General features: G+C 32.6%; 1 protein-coding gene across 2 annotated transcripts in view; it reads left to right on the top strand.

Annotated features, from left to right (window-relative positions):
• The window catches only part of PCDH10 (protocadherin 10), a 41,030-nt gene that overhangs the window by 3,157 nt on the left and 16,467 nt on the right, over nt 1-21,406 (top strand). Inside the window, exons 2-5 of one of the 2 annotated variants that reach the window (XM_021679349.1) lie at nt 1,133-1,191; nt 1,728-1,834; nt 9,753-10,058; nt 16,609-16,643. In XM_021679349.1, the coding sequence (XP_021535024.1) occupies nt 1,133-1,191; nt 1,728-1,834; nt 9,753-10,058; nt 16,609-16,643 (507 nt within the window). Of the gene's footprint in view, nt 1-1,132; nt 1,192-1,727; nt 1,835-9,752; nt 10,059-16,608; nt 16,644-21,406 lie in introns of those variants that run through there. The other variant, XM_021679350.1, reaches the window with a different exon arrangement.

Below are 21,406 nucleotides of genomic sequence, written 5' to 3'. Positions count from 1 at the left end.
TGTTTGCTTTGTTTATCGATGCTTTCAGTCGCGTGTAAAAGTAAGCTATAGATTGTTTAACTTCGCACAGTTGTCTAAACTCGAATGCATGTTTTAGTGAATAAGTTATCAGATCTTTTCCTCTGAACTCGGGTTGCAGAAAAGCCTTCAGTTCTGCTCTGGACAGCATTACAGACGCTCTTGAAGCCCAACGCCCACACAGTGTGAATTTGAATGAAGTTGCTTTGGCACAAACCCCTGTAAGCGTAAACTAACGGAAGGCTTAAACAATTGTTACCTTAAATATATCTTTTAGCTAATAATCACCTTTTGCCACTGTTCTTGATAAATCACTACTGCTGGCTTTCTTCCTCAAAGAATTTGGCTTGTTAATTCCGATTTCTTTTTAAAAGATGGCGAAGTGGCAAAGGTGGGAGGAGGGAGGGAGGGGGAGAACAGAGTTGATTTATGTACAAGAAAGTTTGGACCAGAAAAGGTGTGTGGATGGTGGAGTTGGGGAGGAGAATGCAGAGGGTATTTGGAGGGGGGAAATTCTGGGGGGCGGGGGGGGGGGGTTATGAATTCTTTTCTTGGCAGGTTATTTTATTTATTTGAGTCTTAGATATTATTAATTGACTTTCATGAATATTTGTACAGCTCATTTGTATCTTAAGCACATTTTGAAAATAAACAACAAAATAATTCCATAAAATATCCAAACTTTTTGCTTATTGAGCGTGCTGTTTTTCTTGTGTCAACCAGTATGCACCTAAACACTTTTTTAGGCCACTGAAAGAAAGACTGCAGAGTATACCTAGGTTGACTCTATTAGGGACAATAGTTTATGAGCCCTAGCTATGAGGTCATTTGCAATCTCTCCTTAAGCACACACACACACACACACACACACGTTTAAAATTGGCTTTTTATTTTTGCAATGTTTTTTAACCTTTACTGAAAATCTAGACTGAAGTGTCTCTGCATATTGCCCTTCCCTTACCCAGCAATCACTAGGGTGAGGCCTTAGAATAGCTTGAAAATTCATAAAACTGTACACAGTACTTAAATGAAACTCAATTCCTAACCTCAAAAGAAGACTACTAGTTAAGCCCTCAGCATTCAAATGCTCTTGATTTATTTATCTTTTTTCTAGACTAAACACCAGCGAGCAGAGCTCAGCTATCTAGTTGACAGACCTCGCCGAGTTAACAGGTATGGACCCTTTTTTTTTTTTCCCCCCTAGCTTGATGTGTGGACAATTTCCTACCTACTAAATTTAGGAATTAGGTGTATTATCCAATATTAAAATATAAGATCTCCAGCTAGGTCAAAACATAAATACTGATTATGCTGGGGTTCCTAGACAATATATTAAAAATATGGATATATTCCATCTATATACAACTTACTGAATATATTTGAATATTTTGTCAATTTATACTCACACAGCTTCTGATAGTCTCCCTATTCCCAGTGAATAAATACTCTCTTTTATGAAAATGATATACACATAAACAAAACTCTAATCATAGAATAATGACTGAAGTGACATACCTTAAAGGCTCAAAATGACTGCTCTGCTCAGTTTTAAAGAATTAGGCTTAAGGTGATGAAACTAGCTTTCTGCAGAAATAAAGCCCAGAGGTCTGTGAATCTGCAGCACCATTGGTGACCATGTGGTGGCAGAAGAATGTTTTCTGTGTTTCTTTGCCTTTTTTATTCTAATATTCACGTTTTTGTACTTCTAGTTCTGCCTTCCAAGAAGCCGACATAGTAAGCTCTAAGGACAGTGGTCATGGAGACAGTGAACAGGGAGATAGTGATCATGATGCCACCAATCGCGGCCAGTCAGCTGGTAAGTGTGTTCAAAGGGCAATGCTGACTTTTATAGTTTCTTGTTGTTGTTGTTGTTGTTGTTAAAAGTCAATCTAGAAAGAATGATATCCTGGGGAATTTTCTGTAGGTTTAATGGTAGTAAGTCCACAGGAAAATGGTGTGTCATCCTATGTTGATAATTGTATATTCAAAGATGATTATAAAAATCTAATGTTCCTTTGGGTAAGGTTAGAGATTTATTGGGAAATATGATAGAATATGAGCTATATCTTCCTTACATAATGTTCTTTAGTGCAATTATATTACATACAAAAACCTATAGCTTTCTCACCTGGTCCAGGCCTCAGTCTTACTCTTCAGTCAATTAAGGTATTATTAGACATGTTTATGGATGAGGTAACTGAAGATGAATGAAATTGATTGACCTGCCCAAAGTCACAGAGAATAAGTGGATGATTGGGAACTAGAATCCAAATTTCTTCCTTTCAAGAGCAATGAGTTTTGCAAGCCACTGAGTATTGAATGGGAGAAAGAAAGGTGATTAAAAGTCATGAATAGGTTGAAAACAGGATTTCCAATGCTGGGTTCTTAGGCTTCAAGTCATTAATAAACATTTGATAGTGTGTATTTTCTCAAGCACCTTAGGTTTCCTCATATTTTCAATAGGGTCCATGACCTGTCAAAAGTTGAACCCCATGTGTATTTGTATATGAGGTTAGCAATAGACACTGATGGGGTTGCAGTGTGATACATATATTTTACTTTGTTTATTTTACTTTTTTCTATATAAATTTAACTGTTAAGTTTTATAGGATGCTGATAACTCTGTTTACTAATCCTTAAAGAAAACACTATTAAAAATGAAATATATACCTTATAATAATGAAAATGATTTCCACAATGGTTGGATTTTCTTACTACTTCATTTGCAATTCAACTAAGAAGGGTGCTTGTTTTTTGGTTTGTTTTTTTTTTTACTTTTCCTTTTTTGATTGAGTTTTGTGTTTTTCTGACATGTAAATAAATGGAAAGGCAAATTAACCTTCGTAACTTATAAAAATGTCCATGATTGGGCCATCTCTAGATTCAACTCTGTTCACTTGATTTTAAGCTTTATTTTGGTTAATGATGTAACCACAGAGTGATAGAGTCCTCATTTTCAAGGTAACCTTGGTCCTAGAGAGCACACATTCCTGAACACACTTGGTGGACCTCTGAATGGTGCCAAGGCAGCGTGTCAAAGGGCAGTACCGGCCCCATGGTCGCCTGGCAGCAGTGGTTACCTCAAGCCTCTCACTTGGCTAATGTGTGCTGTGTCTGAGGCTGCCTTAGCCTTGGGAAACACAGGCAGGAGGAGGGGAGAAAGAGGCTGCTCAAGGGTCTCTTTATATTGCTGCAAGTCATTAATATGCAGACCTAATGAGACTTGAGAACTGCCAAGAATCCCCGGAGGTCCCTGCCCCTTGCGGGCCTTCACGCTAAGTGAACAGAGCATCTATTTAGTGTCTGGGAACCTGAAAACAAACCAGATCTTGCCAGAAGTTTATATTTGAGTACAAAGTCCCTTTCATTTTTGGCCTATATATGGCATATGATTTATCGTTATCTTTAAAAAGCTGTATGTTTAGAATTGCTCATTCCTATTCATTTTTCAGGGTTTCTAATTTAAGTTAGCCTTTTAAAACTTTTAAAACAAAATGTTTAATATTAAAATAGTATCTGCTGCATGTATCCTTGGGTGCATTTTATTCATTTCCCACTCCCCCACCCCCTGCTTTGTTTTTTTCTGTAGCACTCCAGTCTCAATGAACATTTCAATTAGTTTAGTCCCTCAGACATAATGAGCTATAATAACCTAACCAAAGAAAAAGAAACGAATAAACATCTGCAAAAAGTGCTATATTTGGAAGATGGATGGGAATAGATTCTTATCAATGCGCCTTCCCAGTAGCTATTTTATTTCTCAGGGACTCAGTGTTGCCATTTTTGGTAATGTTTCTTTCAAATTATTTGAGATGTCAAAGCATTAAAAGGAAAATTAAAATGCCAAACTGTGTTCTGGAAAACATTTTTAAAAAGCAAGGCAGTTTGTATTTTTCTTTATCAATGGCAAAAATTTTTCCCTATCTTTACATTCTTACATGTGAAAAGTATTACAGAATCAATTTATTTTTGTATTTCATTGGCAGTTCTAGGGCAGCTGAAACATACTGAGCACAGTAATTGCTGTTTGAGAATTGTAATGACACACTTGTATTAAGAAGTAATCTCACCTTTGTGTGCTGAATTGCAATCAGATTTAATATGTCTAATTTTATTGTAAGAATGATTTTGAAGTGTTTTCTTCTTTAGGTATAAAGCCCTAAATACAGAGAATTGAAATGCATTTACTTAATGACTTTCTCCAGTTCATACTGATGTTGTGTACCGTAAACTTCATAGCAAGTAGCTATAATATTTCCTAAAAGTTAAACCCATTTCAAGTGAATAAGTACATCTGTTTTATTTTCTTGTAAAGCCAGGTATTAAAGACTTTCCAATTTTGTAATATTTAGGAAATATTATTCACAGCACATCTATTTCCAGGTTTACGATATGGGGAAAAAAATCATACCAATAAGCAAATCTTACTCAGCCAATTTTTAGGGGGAGAACAGCAGGTTATCAAGGAAAAATAATACTAGAAACACATAGACCCTGAATTCTGTCCTTCAGTCTGTACCTCATTCCATATTACATTATATACAATATTGAGCTTAGTGTTTCACCTGTTTAAACTTCCTAACTTTTTATTTATTCTCAATTTCTTTTTCTATGTTAGCATTACTTTGTATTCATTATTTAGATATGCCTTCTATTTATTCTTCTGTGAATAGTTTTCTTTTTTGTTCTTTTTCCACTACCCCCCTTGCATTTCTCCTTTCTAAGTCATTTGCCGTCACCAGTCTTGCTCATAGAAGGGCTTTAAACACGGAGGCAGCTGCACAGAGAATCACATAAGCTTTTTCAGTTTTCTACTGCACCTGGCTCCATGTGTGAAATTCTTCGGCTTGACCACTGCTCTGTGGCATTTTCTTTCCATAGCCTTGTCAAGGTGCTTTCCGTTTTTTTTCAGTGCACTATTGATGTATTGGTTAGATATGGCAGAAGTCCAGGGAGATGTGGTAAATATATGCATAAACCATCACAGGAGGAAGATCCGATTAATCACAGCTTAAATAGCCAAAAAAAGAGTCAAAGTGAACTTAAAAAAAATAGTTTCAATTTTGTTTAGTATATCGTTAGATTAAAAGATCTTTTTTTTCTGATTTGCCATACTGATACAAAAATTTTAGTTGTGTATTCTTAAACATTTTAACATTATTGTAGGTAGTCTAAGGAGATATATTTAGTTGTAAGAATTTTTTTGCCTCGTTTATTAAATATTTGCAATATGCATACTCCTGGAATTATCAGTTCATTTTTAATAATTGTGCCTTCATAAAAAACATACTGAAGAAGATAACCCTAATAAGTGATTCTGTTAATGTTACTTGTTATAGTTTACCTGAAAATTGTTAAGTCGCTCCTTCTTGTAAATTTTTCTTTCAGTTACAAGGAAACTTATCTTCTAAGTGTGTTTATTTTTTAACTAATTATTGAGATTGATACATGATACGTGGTCAAAATTTGGCTATACGTAAAAAAAAAAGTGATTTGAATTGTCAGTATCTTCAAACTAGTAGAAAAAAGTATATCATGAAATGTGTTCAGCCATTGCACAACTACTACAATATCAGCAAGACAATTTTTGATTTATCGTTAAGTACAAATTTCCCTTTCCCAACTCCAGTAAGAATTTAGATACTGGCAGATTAGCATCTGGACTTATAAATTGAATTTTCATGATGGTTTGCAAAAGCTTATTCAGGTTTCTGGTGAAAATCTGAACTACAAATTGATGTTACAGAAAGATTTATAATTGGAAAAATATATGACAAAATATTAGAGAAATTGGAGAAAAACGAACATTTTGAATAAGTAGGGAGAAATTTTGATGTACATGTTTTGATTTTTTCATGAGTGAATCATGTTGATAAATATCTGCCGATGAGCTATATTTTCCTAAAAATTACAACAACTTTTGTGTTTGTAATTGATCTTTCTCCATTTTTTGGTGCTAAGTGGTTAAAGGAGGATTGGAAATTTCTTCAAAAATTAAGTATTGATTTTCTTTAAAATTAATTTGTCAAATTATGAAAAATTAAACATTTTTTATGAAGGCTGAATAAAACGTGAAGCATTTTTTATGAAGGAGCATGAGGAAGAAATGTACCTGTAATTTTATATTATTACATTTATCAGAAAACAACACAACTTGAATACAATTATAATATTTTTGAAATCACAATTTGTTCTCAGTGGTAATATCACTGCCTCTGACTCTAAGGAACAAGTTACTTGCTGGTTAAAAATATGTATTTTAAAACTTCTCTAAATATATCCTTGCATAACAGGCAGTCTATCACATCAGCTGTCATGCCTTGTAGAACAGATTATTTCTGAGAAGTTGGAAAAATAAATAACTAGGAGAAGAAATTTCAAATTATATATATTTATATATGTTCAGATATTTCTTAGAAAATACCAAAACTTCAAAACTGAGGTTTGGCCTGTATTTTTCTGCTGTACAAATATCACAGGTTCTATAGTAAGGACATTTGAATAAGAAAAACTAAAAATCAAGTTAAATTTATTTTCTCTTCGGCTTTCAATTTGAGCTATTAAAAATTTCCAAGAGCAATGTGAAAGGCATGCATTTTAATATGTCACCTGCCCTATAATACCTGGCATTCCTGTATATCATGTAGTCATTTATCATAACAAAACTTCAATATACTTCTGCTTATTTGGTGATTAAATAATATATTTAATGGGACTGGAGATAATTGAAAAAAGGTAAAATACTGTTAGTCTTTTAGTGACTCCCTGACATGAGGAATGATAATAGGATCATTTATCTGGTTCTCAAACTATATATCTAAAAGGCAAATGATTCGAAATTTATTGATGTACTATTTTTTATTTTTCTTCTAATTTTGTTTCTATGTCTGATATTTTTTTCCTCATGAGAAATCGGTACACTTGCATTATCAGTAAAACTGGTGAATTATATTCATGCACAATTTGTGACACCATAACTCTCATTCTGGTTATATAAAGCTGTGTGTTATTACTATGGGAATCACACTTTAAAAGGACTAGTTCATAAATTTATTAAGAACATTATTTCTAAGTGTTTTCTTCCTTCTGTCAAGTAAAATTGTTCTTCCAACAAAAACTATATTGTTATTTCTCATTTTTCTTGTTATGCACATGACATATTTTCTGCACAGGTTCTCAACTCATGAGAACTTGATTACATCATCTAAGGGAATTTTAACTCACCTCTAATAACTACAGAAGCCGAAAACCAGAAAACCATTAACTTCAAGAGAAGAAAATGGGCACAATTGAATATGTACTATATATAAAAACAAGTTCTATTGACAGTACCTTCTAACATAATCAAACAGCATCTTAATAATGTTGAAAGACTAGTTTATTAAAATTTTTCTATGAGAGAGAGGATCATATTTAAAAATATGAGAGTCCTTGGGTACAGGTGCTCGAAAAGATGTGAAAGATTATTAATGGTCCCATGTAGTGTTTAAAATGATATTTATCAGTCATGTGAGGAAAATTGCATTTATTCCAAATTTTGCATTATATACCCATCTTTTTAGGGTATAATAATGCAGTTCAATCTTAATATTTGAATTAATTCCACCAACTATAAATTTTATGCCTTGAATTTAATTTTCAAACAAATGATTGGTCATCATAATTTGACTTTTAACAGTAGTTTCATTTATCAAGTCTTTTTTTTCTCTATCACACTGCAAATAGGGAGCATTTCTAGTACAGTATTCAAAATACAGGGGCATCAGGGTGGCTCAGGCATTAAGTGTCTGCCTTAGGCTCAGGTCATGATCCCAGGGTCCTGGGAGCGAGCCCCGAATCAGTCTCCCTGCTCAGCGGGAAGCCTGTTTCTCCCTCTCCCACTCCCCCTGCTTGTGTTTCCTCTCTCAATGTGTCTCTCTCTGTCAAATAAATTAATAAAATCTAAAAACAAAAAACAAAACTATAAATCTCTCTGGTTCTATAGCTTCTACCTACCTGGTATGTCACTGTGTATCAGGGACATTTTCCTTCCCTTACTCTTTTTCTTTCTACTTATCTCCTTGAAGAAATAGGATAAAAAAACTGAGCTATTCTGGTGTCTAGAAAAACACTGACGTGTTTTACATGCTTTCTTAGTCTGGTTCCTTATCCTGGTTTCAGCTCACGTTTAAGTTCCTCAACAGTTCACTGATCAGTAATTTATTTCCAGGCTTATGCATGACAATTATCAATGGAACATTATAATTGAAGTCAGACTTGGCATTATACATAGTTTAATTTAAAATAAAAAAGTCATAAAGTGAGATTAATATATGATAAGAAGCTTCATTTTATTTCTTTAAACATAATTTACATAATTAACTGTTCTGAACTCCAAAATACTTGTGGATAATCTAGAAGATTAATACTCTGAAAAAAATCTTTTCTGTATTTTATATATGCAGATATTAACATATACACACAAACAGGTAAAGCAGTTTGTGACACAATGCCATCAGGAATTTATAAACTAAACCTGACTCAGGAGTTCAAATCACGAATGGTATTTATAAGAAGAAACAATCAGATGGGTTCATTAAATAAATATTAGTCTGTCGATTAAAAAAAGAAATTCATACTCATGTATTTGAGAGTTTCTTTTATAAGAGTAATCATACTCAAATTACTTTCAATTAATCCTGTTTAAAAACATGCACAATAAATGTGTTAGTATGTTTAGAAAAATATTAAAATGTGATTTGGGTTTATGTGCTTGTTTTTCTGAGTAGGGGTAGTTATCAAAATGAATAGCAAAAAGTCTTTTATAATGCTCAAAAATTGTTATGCTTTGCTTAAGAACTAAAATTTCTTGAGTCATAATCAGATAATGTTGAATAGTCTTGTCAATCTGTGGGAGACAACATAACTTGAAGATGTCATTTGAAATCTTCGTATTCTCGGATTAATAGGGAAACAGTTCTGTGTTGACTAGGACAAGTGTTTTCCAATATGGAACAAGTAATAAGGTATTTGTCAATAGTATCTGCAGCTGACTCACATTACACTTGATTACCTTGGTTTCACTAATTACAGTCATTTGTTTTTGGTTTGTCTGCAGTGGTGAATGATAAGTGGTTTGTAGTAATATGGGCTACCAGAATGTCATTGACATATACATTTTAGGGTCATTTTCTGAGAACCCGAGAAAGCATGCTCTTGACCACTCAAGAAATGTTTCATTCTTGTTATTTATTGGTTTATCAATATGTGTGCCGTATTTCTGTTGAACTTCACTTTTTGTTTCATGTCCAGATTTCATAATCTAAATACCATCATTTGTGCTTCACATAGAATGTTTTTGTCTCTAAGGAAAAAAAAAAGTGTTGGATGCCTTATCATCATTAGAGATTACGAATTATAAAGGCTTTACACTTTGCATTTGTCTCTATTATGAATTTCACCAGAGATTTTTTAAAATGTTCATTCTTTTTCTACTCACCATTCCCTAGTTATTTAAATAATTTAGAGCCAGAATTTTTTCCCAATACTCTGAGAATATTAGAAACATCTTCCTCAGGGTCCTCTTTGCTAGAAGTCTAACCCTTTGGAAAATAGTACAAAGACATTTTTGGTTCCTGTGAGGTTAAGGCAAGAAAACTTTGGCAAAGCACATTCACCCAGCACCCTTTATGCCACCTGTAATCTCACATTAGCGAAACCTGAACCTGTAGTTTCTCTTTTTTTTCTGCTTACAGGCATGGATCTCTTCTCCAACTGCACTGAGGAATGCAAAGCCCTGGGCCACTCAGATCGGTGCTGGATGCCTTCTTTTGTCCCTGCTGATGGACGCCAAGCTGCTGATTATCGCAGCAATCTGCATGTTCCTGGCATGGACTCTGTTCCAGACACTGAGGTGTTTGAAACTCCAGAAGCCCAGCCTGGGGCGGAGAGGTCTTTCTCCACCTTTGGCAAAGAGAAGGCCCTTCACAACACTCTGGAGAGGAAGGAGCTGGATGGACTGCTGTCTAATACACGAGCGCCTTACAAACCACCATATTTGAGTAAGTATTACATAAAAGGCTTTATCAAAGTATTCCCTTTGAGGGAATAAGTTCAACATGCCATTCTTCTTAGTAAAAATAGAGTTCAAGTTGTTTTCAGAAACAAAGATAAAAGTGACTCTCGGATGCAGGCAGTACTTTACTATGGAAAAATGAATATACTCAACAGGAAGACAGGTTCCTGTGTTAGGACATGGTTGTTGACAACAATCAAACGTAACTTTTGATGCTGAAAACATTTTTCAAATGTGCTTCATATTTCCTTTGAATATTGATCTCTTGCTGACTTGATTTCCATGTGTTTTGAAGGGCTTAATTAAGATGGAAAAACATCTCTTGACACTTGAGTCAGTGGGAGATTTCATTTTTTTTATTGATGCCAGCATTATCGCATAATCATCCTTTTTCCATAGTGACATTAAACATTTTAGGCTAAATTAGGAAATCAGTGCAGCCATTATTTTGACCATTCAACGCAATTTAGTAATATGTTCATATGGAGTAAGTCTCTGACCGGAATCAGAGGAACTATGTGATGGAAACATATAAATAAAGCAATATTCTTCATTTACTTAAAATAGTATGTTCTTCTAACATGGAGACATTGAAAATTGTACTCAGCTCTTTCAATATTGGAACCACATTCTGTAAGTGGATTATTTTATACAACCACTGTGAAAATAAAAATGCTTAGAGATTCTGTAGTGTATTTCCTTTGAGGATCTCGGTGATGAAATTATATTCTCTGCTACATAGTTATCTTTTCCTTTTAGTTAATGGGTAAATACCGCTGACAATTCAATAGTTTGGTCAAACTATATAAACTAATATTTGATGAGAAGGAAACTCATTAAATAGTCAAAAGATGACTTTTATCTTGTATAGGAAATCCAACATATATGGTGTTTTCTTTCTTTCATTTTCTAGTATTAAAAAATCATGGAATCATAAGCTAGGAACAAAAATGAGCAGAATTCAGATGTATCATTTCTTTTACAATTTATGGAATAGGAGGGAAATAGGAAAAAGTACTGAAAGGAAAGAAAAAAAGCTAGAAGAACATATTTTTTAGCTCTTATGAATGTAAATATGAAAGGCATGGATTGAATACATTGAGGACAAGACTACTACTCTAGACATTAATAATACGAGTCAACAAGTGTCCTATGAATAAAGGAATGGATCTGCCATTGGCCCTATACATTGTGATGGCAACAGTGATTAAACTGTTTTATGAAGGATTGCCTTCAACTTTTCAAATTACTTGGAAATACCATTACCCCACGCATGATGTAGTATTTTAGCTTTTCAGACCAAATAATTGCTCCTGTCTATTAGCTATTGATATTTGTTTTGCTTTATCTATTGAAGTTAACTAATACAAGGAGAGCACATATACTTAAGGGAAGTATTGAAATGTCTAACATAATAACTATGATGAAATTTGGATGCTAAAGTCCTAAAGTTTAGCTCACACATCTGCACATATGAGTGATTTAAAATAGCCTAAAATAATTATGTGTGTTGCTAGAAGTCAAATAATGCATATGTTATTTAATTAAGAAAATTAAGATTTGTTTGTTTATTACTCAGATATGGTACAATAAATTAGTTTTTTTTTTTTAAAGATTTTATTTATTTGCGAGAGAGAGAATGAGAGACAGAGAGCATGAGAGGGAGGAGGGTCAGAGGGAGAAGCAGACTCCCTGCTGAGCAGGGAGCCCGATGCGGGGCTCGATCCCAGGACTCCAGGATCATGACCTGAGCCGAAGGCAGTCGTTTAACCAACTGAGCCACCCAGGCGCTCCAATAAATTAGTTTTTAAAAACTATTTTTTTTCCTGTGTTAGCCAGCTCACACCACTCAAACTTTAGGGTTTGGGATGAGGTGTGACCTGGTTGAAAAATAAGCCCAAATATAAGTATTTTGTTGTTTTTACTTATACCATCCTTAGCTCTTCATAGAACTTCAACTTTTAGTGTTTAATGTTATCTTAGACTCACACAGTTATCTTTAAAATTACATCATGGTTCTGATTTAATAGACATAGGCAATTTTACAGTTAATTTGATAGTATAAACTACAAATAAAAAACACCACTGACCATTTTGCCCTCCAAATTCACCTGATGATGGTTGTTAATACTTGTACTATTTATCTTCAGGAATGGGAATATTCTCATCTTCTAAATTGAAAAGCATGTCACTTACATAATTAAACTAAAAACTTGGCACCTATAACTTGTTTTTAATCAGAATGTTTAAATAATTATTGGGGTAGTAATTTTCTTTTGCTGAACATGCATTTAGTTCTTTGGTGAACATAATGTTTATTTAATGTTAAGAAAGTAGTTGTATATTTATTTTTGTAGAGCTCTAAAAATAAGGCCTAATGAAGCTACCATTGTCATTTATAAAATGATCAGGAAATGGTAATATGCTTAATAATACAGATGAAATCATTGTCTATACCCAAGAACTTCCCATTTCTATACTTCTGGTTGCTAAATTTAAAATTAAAAATCACAAGAAACCAACTTCTACACAAAAGTACTTGTATGCACATGTTAAAAAACAAGTAGTTTGTGTTTCTTTTTGTATGCCCAAATACAACTATATTTCCTTGTTTTTAATGTGTAAGAAAAGATCCATGAAGAGTATGGATGATGTATTTAGTGAAATGGAAGTTATTTTTTAAATTGGTAATAATTTTGAAAACGTCTATTCAAACTCGTTAGTCATGAGTAATTTATGAGCATGCTTGTTCTTATTTTTGTTATAATACTGTAGTTTGTTAATGCCCTGATAAATACCAAAGGAATACACTGAAAGATTGAAGAAATAAATTTAAACATGCAGAATGTGGTCATGTTCAAAACTCAATGTTTAGATTAATCTTAAAATACTAATGAATTTTAGCATAAATAAATTTACCTTTTTCAGAGAAATAAAGAAAATATCACCTTAACTTTTAATAAAAATTAATCACTGTTTTTGACACTTATTAAAATGAAACCTGAAAAAATTATTACCTGGAGTTTAAAAATAATACCACATTTTATCGTGAAGAATTCAAGAATTTCTTTAGTATTATAGACCTCTTATTTAAAATAATAGTCTTTCAAATGACAAAACGTTATACAGAAAACAATCTGGATAGTCTCAGCAACTAAGTAGCGTAAAAATAATTTGTTTAAGAATATAATTGATAAAAGCTATATTATTAAGATAATTTAGAAAAACCCAATAGTTAAAACAATATCTTAAATATTATTTTTGCAGTCATACTTACTTATGATTTCGGCTTCACATTTTAAATATCATCGCTTGTGACTTTTGTCAGCAAATAAGCATATCTTTTGGTTCGAATCAGCATAAGCAGTACAGTAGTAAAGATGTAAGGATTCATTCTTTGGAAACTCATTGATTTCTTTTTTTTTCTTTTTTTTAAAACTTTATTTTATTATGTTATGTTAATCACCATACATTACGTCATTAGTTTTTGATGTAGTGTTCCATGATTCATTGTTTGCATATAGCACCCAGTGCTCCATTCAATACGTGCCCTCTTTAATACCCATCACCAGGCTAACCCATCCTCCCACGCCCCTCCCCTCTAGAACCCTCAGTTTGTTTCTCAGAGTCCACAGTCTCTCATGGTTCATCTCCCCCTCCGATTCCTCGCCCCTTCATTTTTCCCTTCCTACTATTTTTTTTTTAACATAATGTATTATTTGTTTCAGAGGTACAGGCCTGTGATTCATCAGTCTTACACAACTCACAGTGCTAACCATAGCACATACCTTCCCCAACGTCTATCACCCAGCCACCCCATCCCTCTCACCCCCATCACTGCTTTCTTGTCAATAAACATAATCAGTGCCTAAAAATTGATAGTAGTCAAAAAACAAATAACCAATGAAATTTCATCTAAAATATATTTGTGAAAATCTTTCTTTCATTTATTTAAAGGGTCACACAATAATAAATTATATTGAATGAAATGAAAAAAATATATTGATATTAGAATTTTTAAAACCCTAAATCCATGAAATTTTCTAGACTCATAGGACTGTAGGGAACCATTTACTGAAGTGTCACAGTCCATCCTTCTTTCACATTACACAACATTTAGACTAGTCCATGTGTGCAAAAAATTGCTAGTTTTCTCCTTACCTAATTTTATTTTGCCTACTTTTTGAGTCATTTTGAAACTTCAATTTAACTCAATCTTAACACAAGAAAAGATGTCAGAACTTTGAAACATTCCATTTGAAAAGTTGCTGACACTTTACCTAGACTTTTTTCAGTAAACCTCATTTTGAGAAAATTCTTTTGGGCATCTATGTTATTTCTATGGTGCACTTCAAGTTTTCAGTTGATTAAAATTGTAGAGCATGTTTTGTTTAGACACATCTCTCCATCCCTTCATTATCTCAATCTGCCTTCTGTGAGTTTTCGTAATTTGTTGAACTCAGTAGTGTGGTAAGAACATACATAAGATTCAAAATAAAACCACTTTTCCTATTGGTACACATTACTCTCGTATTTATGAATCCTTGTATATGATTTCTCTGGGATTTCTATATTCCTGTAATGTCATAAACATAACATCCATTTATCAAATAATAAAGTCCATAAATAAGCATTATTATACATGGGCTTTTAAACATTTCTCTCAAAGGTCCATACACCACTAAATGAATGGACATTTTTTTTCAGGATATTTTTTTCCAAGTACATATGTTAATTTCTGTTCCCTTTTTCTCCAAGTTGTGTTACTTTTTTATAATATCCTATTTCTGAGACTTTTGCTTCTCTCCCTCTTCTTTATAAGAATAGCTCTAGGGCACCTGGGTGGCTCAGTTGGTTAAGCAACTGCCTTCGGCTCAGGTCATGATCCTGGAGTCCCGGGATCGAGTCCCGCATCGGGCTCCCTGCTCGGCAGGGAGTCTGCTTCTCCCTCTGACCCTCCTCCCTCTCATGCTCTCTGTCTCTCATTCTCTCTGTCTCAAATAAATAAATAAAATCTTTAAAAAAAAAAAAAGAATAGCTCTAGATTTGTGAACCTAACTTTCTCACTTTTTTAGTTTAAACCTTTGTGACAAATCTCTGGTCTTTGAATAACACCAGTCCTTCTGTTTTTCATTAAATTACTTTGTTTAGTAATTAAGAATTGATCTCTCATAATCAAAATAGTTTACTCACCTCAGCTCTGTGAGCAGGAAATAAATGATAACTCAGGGCCAGAAAAAACCCCAACCAATCCCATGTCATATTCTCTGTATATCTACTGTTAGATTTAATGTTCACTGAATTTTATGATATTTTACTTCTTTGAAAAATGATAATCTATTCACAATTTGTATCATTACTCCAGTTAGCTGATGCAGCAGCTGCCTGGAAACTTCCTGTAACTCCAGATAACTGAGATATAATCATATTATCTTTTTTCTTCTCTAGTTATTCAGTAATGGTCTACCTCACTTAATGACTTCAAGTGAAAGCTATAAAAATCCTTCTGAGGTGGACATTCATTTTACATCTATACATCTGGCAATTTCTGTAGGCAATTTGTTTTTCACTTATTCAGACATCAGTGCTTCTCAGTGACTTATGACATGTCATTTAAAATTTGTGCCCTTGGGTGCATTGGAACTGGTTAGTATACAGTACTCTCTTGGCGTATTTAGACTAATTACCCAGCTATGCATATTATAAATGCTAAATAATTATATGATAAAAAATGAATGAATGGCTGAATGAGTGTTTTTAAAGTACCCAAATAATCTTTAATGCAGTCGTTATTCTTTCATTTACACACGCGTCTGCACACAGTTTTTTTTTTTTTTAATCCCTAGGCAAACATTCTTTTCTTCAAATTTTTAAAATATATTTTAAATTAGTTATACTTCTCTCGTGCTATTACCTACAAAGTTTTTATAAGGGGAAGGAGATCGTGAACTCATTCAAAATATTGATATGCCCATAAACAAGGTGCTTTGTAAAATATGATGGCATTTTTCAATACTTTGAGACTTTAAACGCCTTTTGATTCATTCTAAGAACTTATATTCTAAAAAGGTGTTAAATTTGTTTCATACTTGTTAACTCTCCTAGAATTTTAAATACTCCTCTTTCTTACCAGATCTTTGAGATAATCTTTCCTTGACATATTTTATTTACTAGCAGCTTTCATAGTTTAGGTCTTATCTTTCATTTCTTTATAAAGCTAATAGGTATAAATATTCACCTAGTATAGTCACTTATTTTTCTTATATAATTCCCATGTAGGAATTATTTATTTGCATGTTACTAATTATATTTTTGAACTGGCAGATACATAGCTAAATAAAAATATATATTTAAGGGTATATAGAGAAGACTTAATTGATAAAAGTAATTTATATCTTTATTCAATATTTTGCACTCCTTAGTATATGAGTCTCCATCTACCCTATAAAAGCAGTTTATTTTGTGCTTACTTTGCATTTATTTGAGCTATCATTTAGCATATTAATATTATTTATATACCTCATTTTATATTACAGATCATTTCCATCCTCTTTCTTATTTTGTACATTGAAAGTAAATCCATATAAACACTTGTCCGTCATGTGAGCCTTACAAAGGAAGATTATCAATTAAAATATAAATAGGATTATTCAATGAAAAGGATTATCTACTTGGGATTTTTTTCCTGCCTCATCATACTGAAGATGTGTGGGTCAAAATTTAAATGCATTAAGTTATAAAGATATTGTAAAGAAGTCTGGAACATACAAATTCAATTGCTTATAAATATCATTAAACATTATTCAATACTCAATGTGCCAGACGTTTTTTGGGTGAGTCTGCGTCTTTTAAAGTCTTTTTAATAGGAATTAGATAGCAACATTTAGACACTATAGCTTGGAAACTGTTTTGGACTATGAAGTTCATTGTTCAAGATTAAGAAATACTATCAAATTAGGACTAAGCTCAGCATAATGGGAGTCAATTTAATGTTTCCCAAAGTATAATAAAAATCTTGGAAGTTCTATATCAAGATCCAATAAGACTTCCTAATTACTGCATTAGTGGCCCCTAATCACCTACATCAATTTAAGTGAGGAGAGTATGGAGGATTTGAAAACATTGAATCCCAAATGTAATTACACACAAAAGGATATGGATAAGGACAAATTATAAGCTAGAAATTTTCACAGATGAAGATCAGGGTTTTATTTCTGAATCTTTCATCGATACCTTATATGACAATATGTTTGTACTACTTAGGCACATACAATTTTCTTTCTCTTAGAGATACCTTTCTTTAAACTGTGAAGATTGAAAAGACTATATGTGAACTTAATTTCAACAAAATTTCCATAATCTGTACAATCGAGTGTTATTAAATTATCAGTGGCAAAAAAATTATCAATGACAGCTTTTAAGACATTGAATTCAACAAGTGATTGTAAACATATTTTCTGTGTTCTATTTCATGATTCTGTTGTATGGATACATTTGTGCATATACATATCCCATATAGAAGCATTATATTTTTAATTTAATTTAATTTTTAATTATATCTGTCAATTACCAGAGGAGAAACAGAGCGTGATTATTTAACTAATGGCTACTTCATCATCAGAAGCTATTAAACCTGAGAATATAGTGTTTTTTGAGAAACAGATAAGTGACATAATCAATTTTGGTCTGTTTCTTTATTTTTTAAGGTACCGATTGTACTTTTTTAGGACCAGTTCACACTGCGTATTATAGCAAAATTAATCGTGACACTGTAGAGGAAATAGATGTCTGTATCCTGAGGAAAACATTATTGTTACTGTTTGTAAAAATGTAATAAGTAAGACTTTTTTCCTCTTTTCATGTTGCTATTAGACAGAATCCTACCCTAGATTCCAGTATTACCTGTGTTGGATATTTAATGGTATATTTTACACGTACTAGAAAAGTGAGTTAGTTTGTCATCAAGTGGTCTAAGGTTCATATTTATACCAATAACGATATTTCAGCTGAAAGTTGGATAAAGACTGCATTATTCATAAAAAGCATAGTTGTAAATATTTTTTTTTAATTTTCAAAAAAGTTTCTTAAGAAGGAAAAAAGACCCAAGCCCAGGAGAAATTCATAAATAAAATCAGTATCAAATGTATATTTCTTGAGTTAAATTTTGAATCACCCTGGATAAAGAAATAGCCATGGTGAAGGGAGTCTTTTCGATCTCACTAAACATCATTGGTTTTGTCTCAAAGTGCAACACATGGTAGAAAGTTCTGAGTCAACAATGGTAACAGTATATAAAGTGTACATAATAAGTTATCTTGATGGGATGTACTTGCTGGTGTCTATAAGATACAATATTTCCCATGTAGTTTTAATCAAAATAGTGTTAGGAATAGGTCCATAGGTATGAAGGTGAATGTTACAGTTTAACTGTTGTTATTGATTCATTCTTAGAAAATGTATAGAAAATCTGGAGGCTGACCTGTAAAAAAATTAATATAAATTTATTGTGCTCTTTCTGCCCCACTGTTAATAAATCAGATACTAGAACTAGTCCCCATGCTAGTCACCGATGGTGTGGGTTTAAGGTTTATTTACCAGAGAAATACTCATCAGATGATTACACTGAAGGTCATGAAATCAAGGTATGTTTTGGTAGATGTATCTTGATTCTTGAGTTATCTCAATCTTTTTGATAAGAACAATGGTACTAGAAAACAATATTACATAGAGCTCGCAGAGTTCTACTAAATTATACTTTTAAACATAAAAATGGTGGATAATTTCAAGCATATACAAAAATACAGTGAGTAGTTCTAAACTCTCCATGTTCTCCAGCCTAAACAATGATCAATTCTTAGCCATATTTGTTTCATCCAACATTAAAACACTGTGTTTTCACTCAGATTTTTAAAGCAATTCCAGAGATCCTACTGCTTAATCCATTAAAATTTCAGCATATGTTTATTAAAGATAAAGTTTATTTTTAACATTATCACAAGAACAGTATTCCTCTTTAAAGAAAGTTCTTACTATTATTGGTTGTCTAGTTATTGTTCAAATTCCATAATTTTCTCATAAATATTATTTACTTTTACATTTATTATTTATAATTTTCTCATAAATATTATTATTATTTATATTTAATTAATTTGATTCATGATTAAAATAAGCTCCATACATAGCAACCCATTTTTAGTTTTTTATTTTTAAATGTTTTATTAAAGTATAAAATACATGTAGAAAGGTACAAAAATCACAAAAGTATAACCCAAGTTTTCACAAAGTGAGCTCACTTGTGCAATCAGTGACCACAACATTAAGTGGGTACCATGTCCAGTAGTAAAAAAGTCCTAGTACTTCAAAAAGTACCTCAAAAAGTCCTGTATTCTGTCCTCTTCCAACTACTACCAACCCACGGGGTGCCACTGTCCCGGCCTCTAACCAAAAATAAATTTTTCTGGGTTTTAAATTTTATACAATTTGAGTAAGTGAAATAGGATAATGTATTTGTTTCACTAAAATGTAATAGCCAGATATTCTCTCTGAGAATATAGGGAAAGCAATCAGCTGAGCCTAAAATACACCAATGTGTGAACTAAAAAAACAAGTTAGTTAGCATGTATTCTCCTTGAACATGATTGTTCTTACTATTTTTGGAATTCTTATCATGTCTTGCCTTTCATAAATGCCTGTCTTTATATCTTTCTTATTGATGGAAACATTATCTGTTAACTTAGTGGTGTTTTATAGAAGCAAATATTTAAATATGTTCATTTGAATACCAGATTATAATGAAAGAGTAGAAAAATTGAAATATCTGTATTTCACATTTCTTTGAGTCTAAGTTAGAGGACTGTGGCAAATTGGCATTCATGATGCTAAGGGGAGACTTACTAAAATAAAGAGAATAACATATTGGAAAATGGCATATCTGAAGAGAGTTTAAAAGGATTGAGGGACTGTGAATTGAGAAGAAAAGGGGAGTGTATATATATATACATATATATATAATATATATTAATATAAATAAAATAAATTTATATTTATATATTATTTATATATATATAAATATTAACAAATGTTAAGTGTTTAAACAAATACTGCACAGATAAGATAGGGATCAGTTAATCTGTCTTTATTGAGAGCAGAAAAGAGAAAATGGATCTATATTGCATCGTGAGAGATGTAAATTACACATTATGGGAAATATCCTGACCCTGACATTGGTATTTGCTCCTGAGAGATATGGAAACGCTTTACCTAGAGAGCTTTACAAACTACAAACGTAGGCAGATGTCAGCTGTGATTTGGTGGAATGGCACTTTCTAGCCCTGAGATGTATTTCCTGCAGAACGCATTTCCCAGCACTGGGGCTGCTGAAGGAGTGAAGGGGATGAGGCTCAGTTTTACTGGGGGACGAAGGAAAGGGAAGTGAGAAAGCCTAGGTTTTTATCAATTTCACTCCCTTCCTGTTTCTGTGGTAGATGACTTCTTATATTTCTTAGGGATTTTTAAAGGAAAAAAATTGGTTTTGTAAAGCCTTTTTTGTCCCCCTCACACATTGAATTGCAACGGATGATTAAATATCCAGTACCAGAAATTAAGAAATCATAGTTTTAGAAGGAAATATGGGGACATGTGTAGAGGGCAAAAGCTGAGTATAAAATTTGTCTATTAAATTCATAAATATACATAGAGATATAGATATGCAATATATCTATATATATATCTATATATCTATATATCTATAGATTTAATAGATCATGTCTATTAAAAGTATGCATTACAGGGCGCCTGGGTGGCTCAGTTGGTTAAGCGACTGCCTTCAGCTCAGGTTATGATCCTGGAGTCCCAGGATCGAGTCCCGCATCGGGCTCCCTGCTCAGCAGGAAGTCTGCTTCTCCCTCTGACCCTCCCCCTCTCATGCTCTCTCTCTATCTCATTCTCTCTCTCAAATAAATAAAATCTTTAAAAAAAAAAAAAGTATGCATTACAACTTAAAAGTGTAAGGCTCCATATTATATATAACAATAATTTATAAAAGGAAGAGAGATGACTATAGATTTTAAATACCTGACTTTGTCAAATATTGAATCTTCATTGAGCTGGCTTATTTCTCTTTTAATAAGAATTTTCCACTTGTGGTATCATTTTATCTTCTGCTGAATTTTAAGGAAAATCCTTGGTGTCAGTTACTGTGAAATGGCTCACAATTAAATAAAAAATGAAACCAAGATTAATAATGATTCAAGGTCAAGTTGCCTACTCCTTTTATTTTTAAAATATTTTATTTATTTATTTTAGAAAGAGAGAGAGAGCGAGAGAGCGAGAGAG

Source organism: Neomonachus schauinslandi, chromosome 2, assembly GCF_002201575.2.
Source record: "Neomonachus schauinslandi chromosome 2, ASM220157v2, whole genome shotgun sequence".
NCBI classification, from domain to species: domain Eukaryota; kingdom Metazoa; phylum Chordata; class Mammalia; order Carnivora; family Phocidae; genus Neomonachus; species Neomonachus schauinslandi.
Note: the sequence above shows the minus strand (reverse complement) of the source record. Positions and strands in the feature narration are given on the sequence as shown.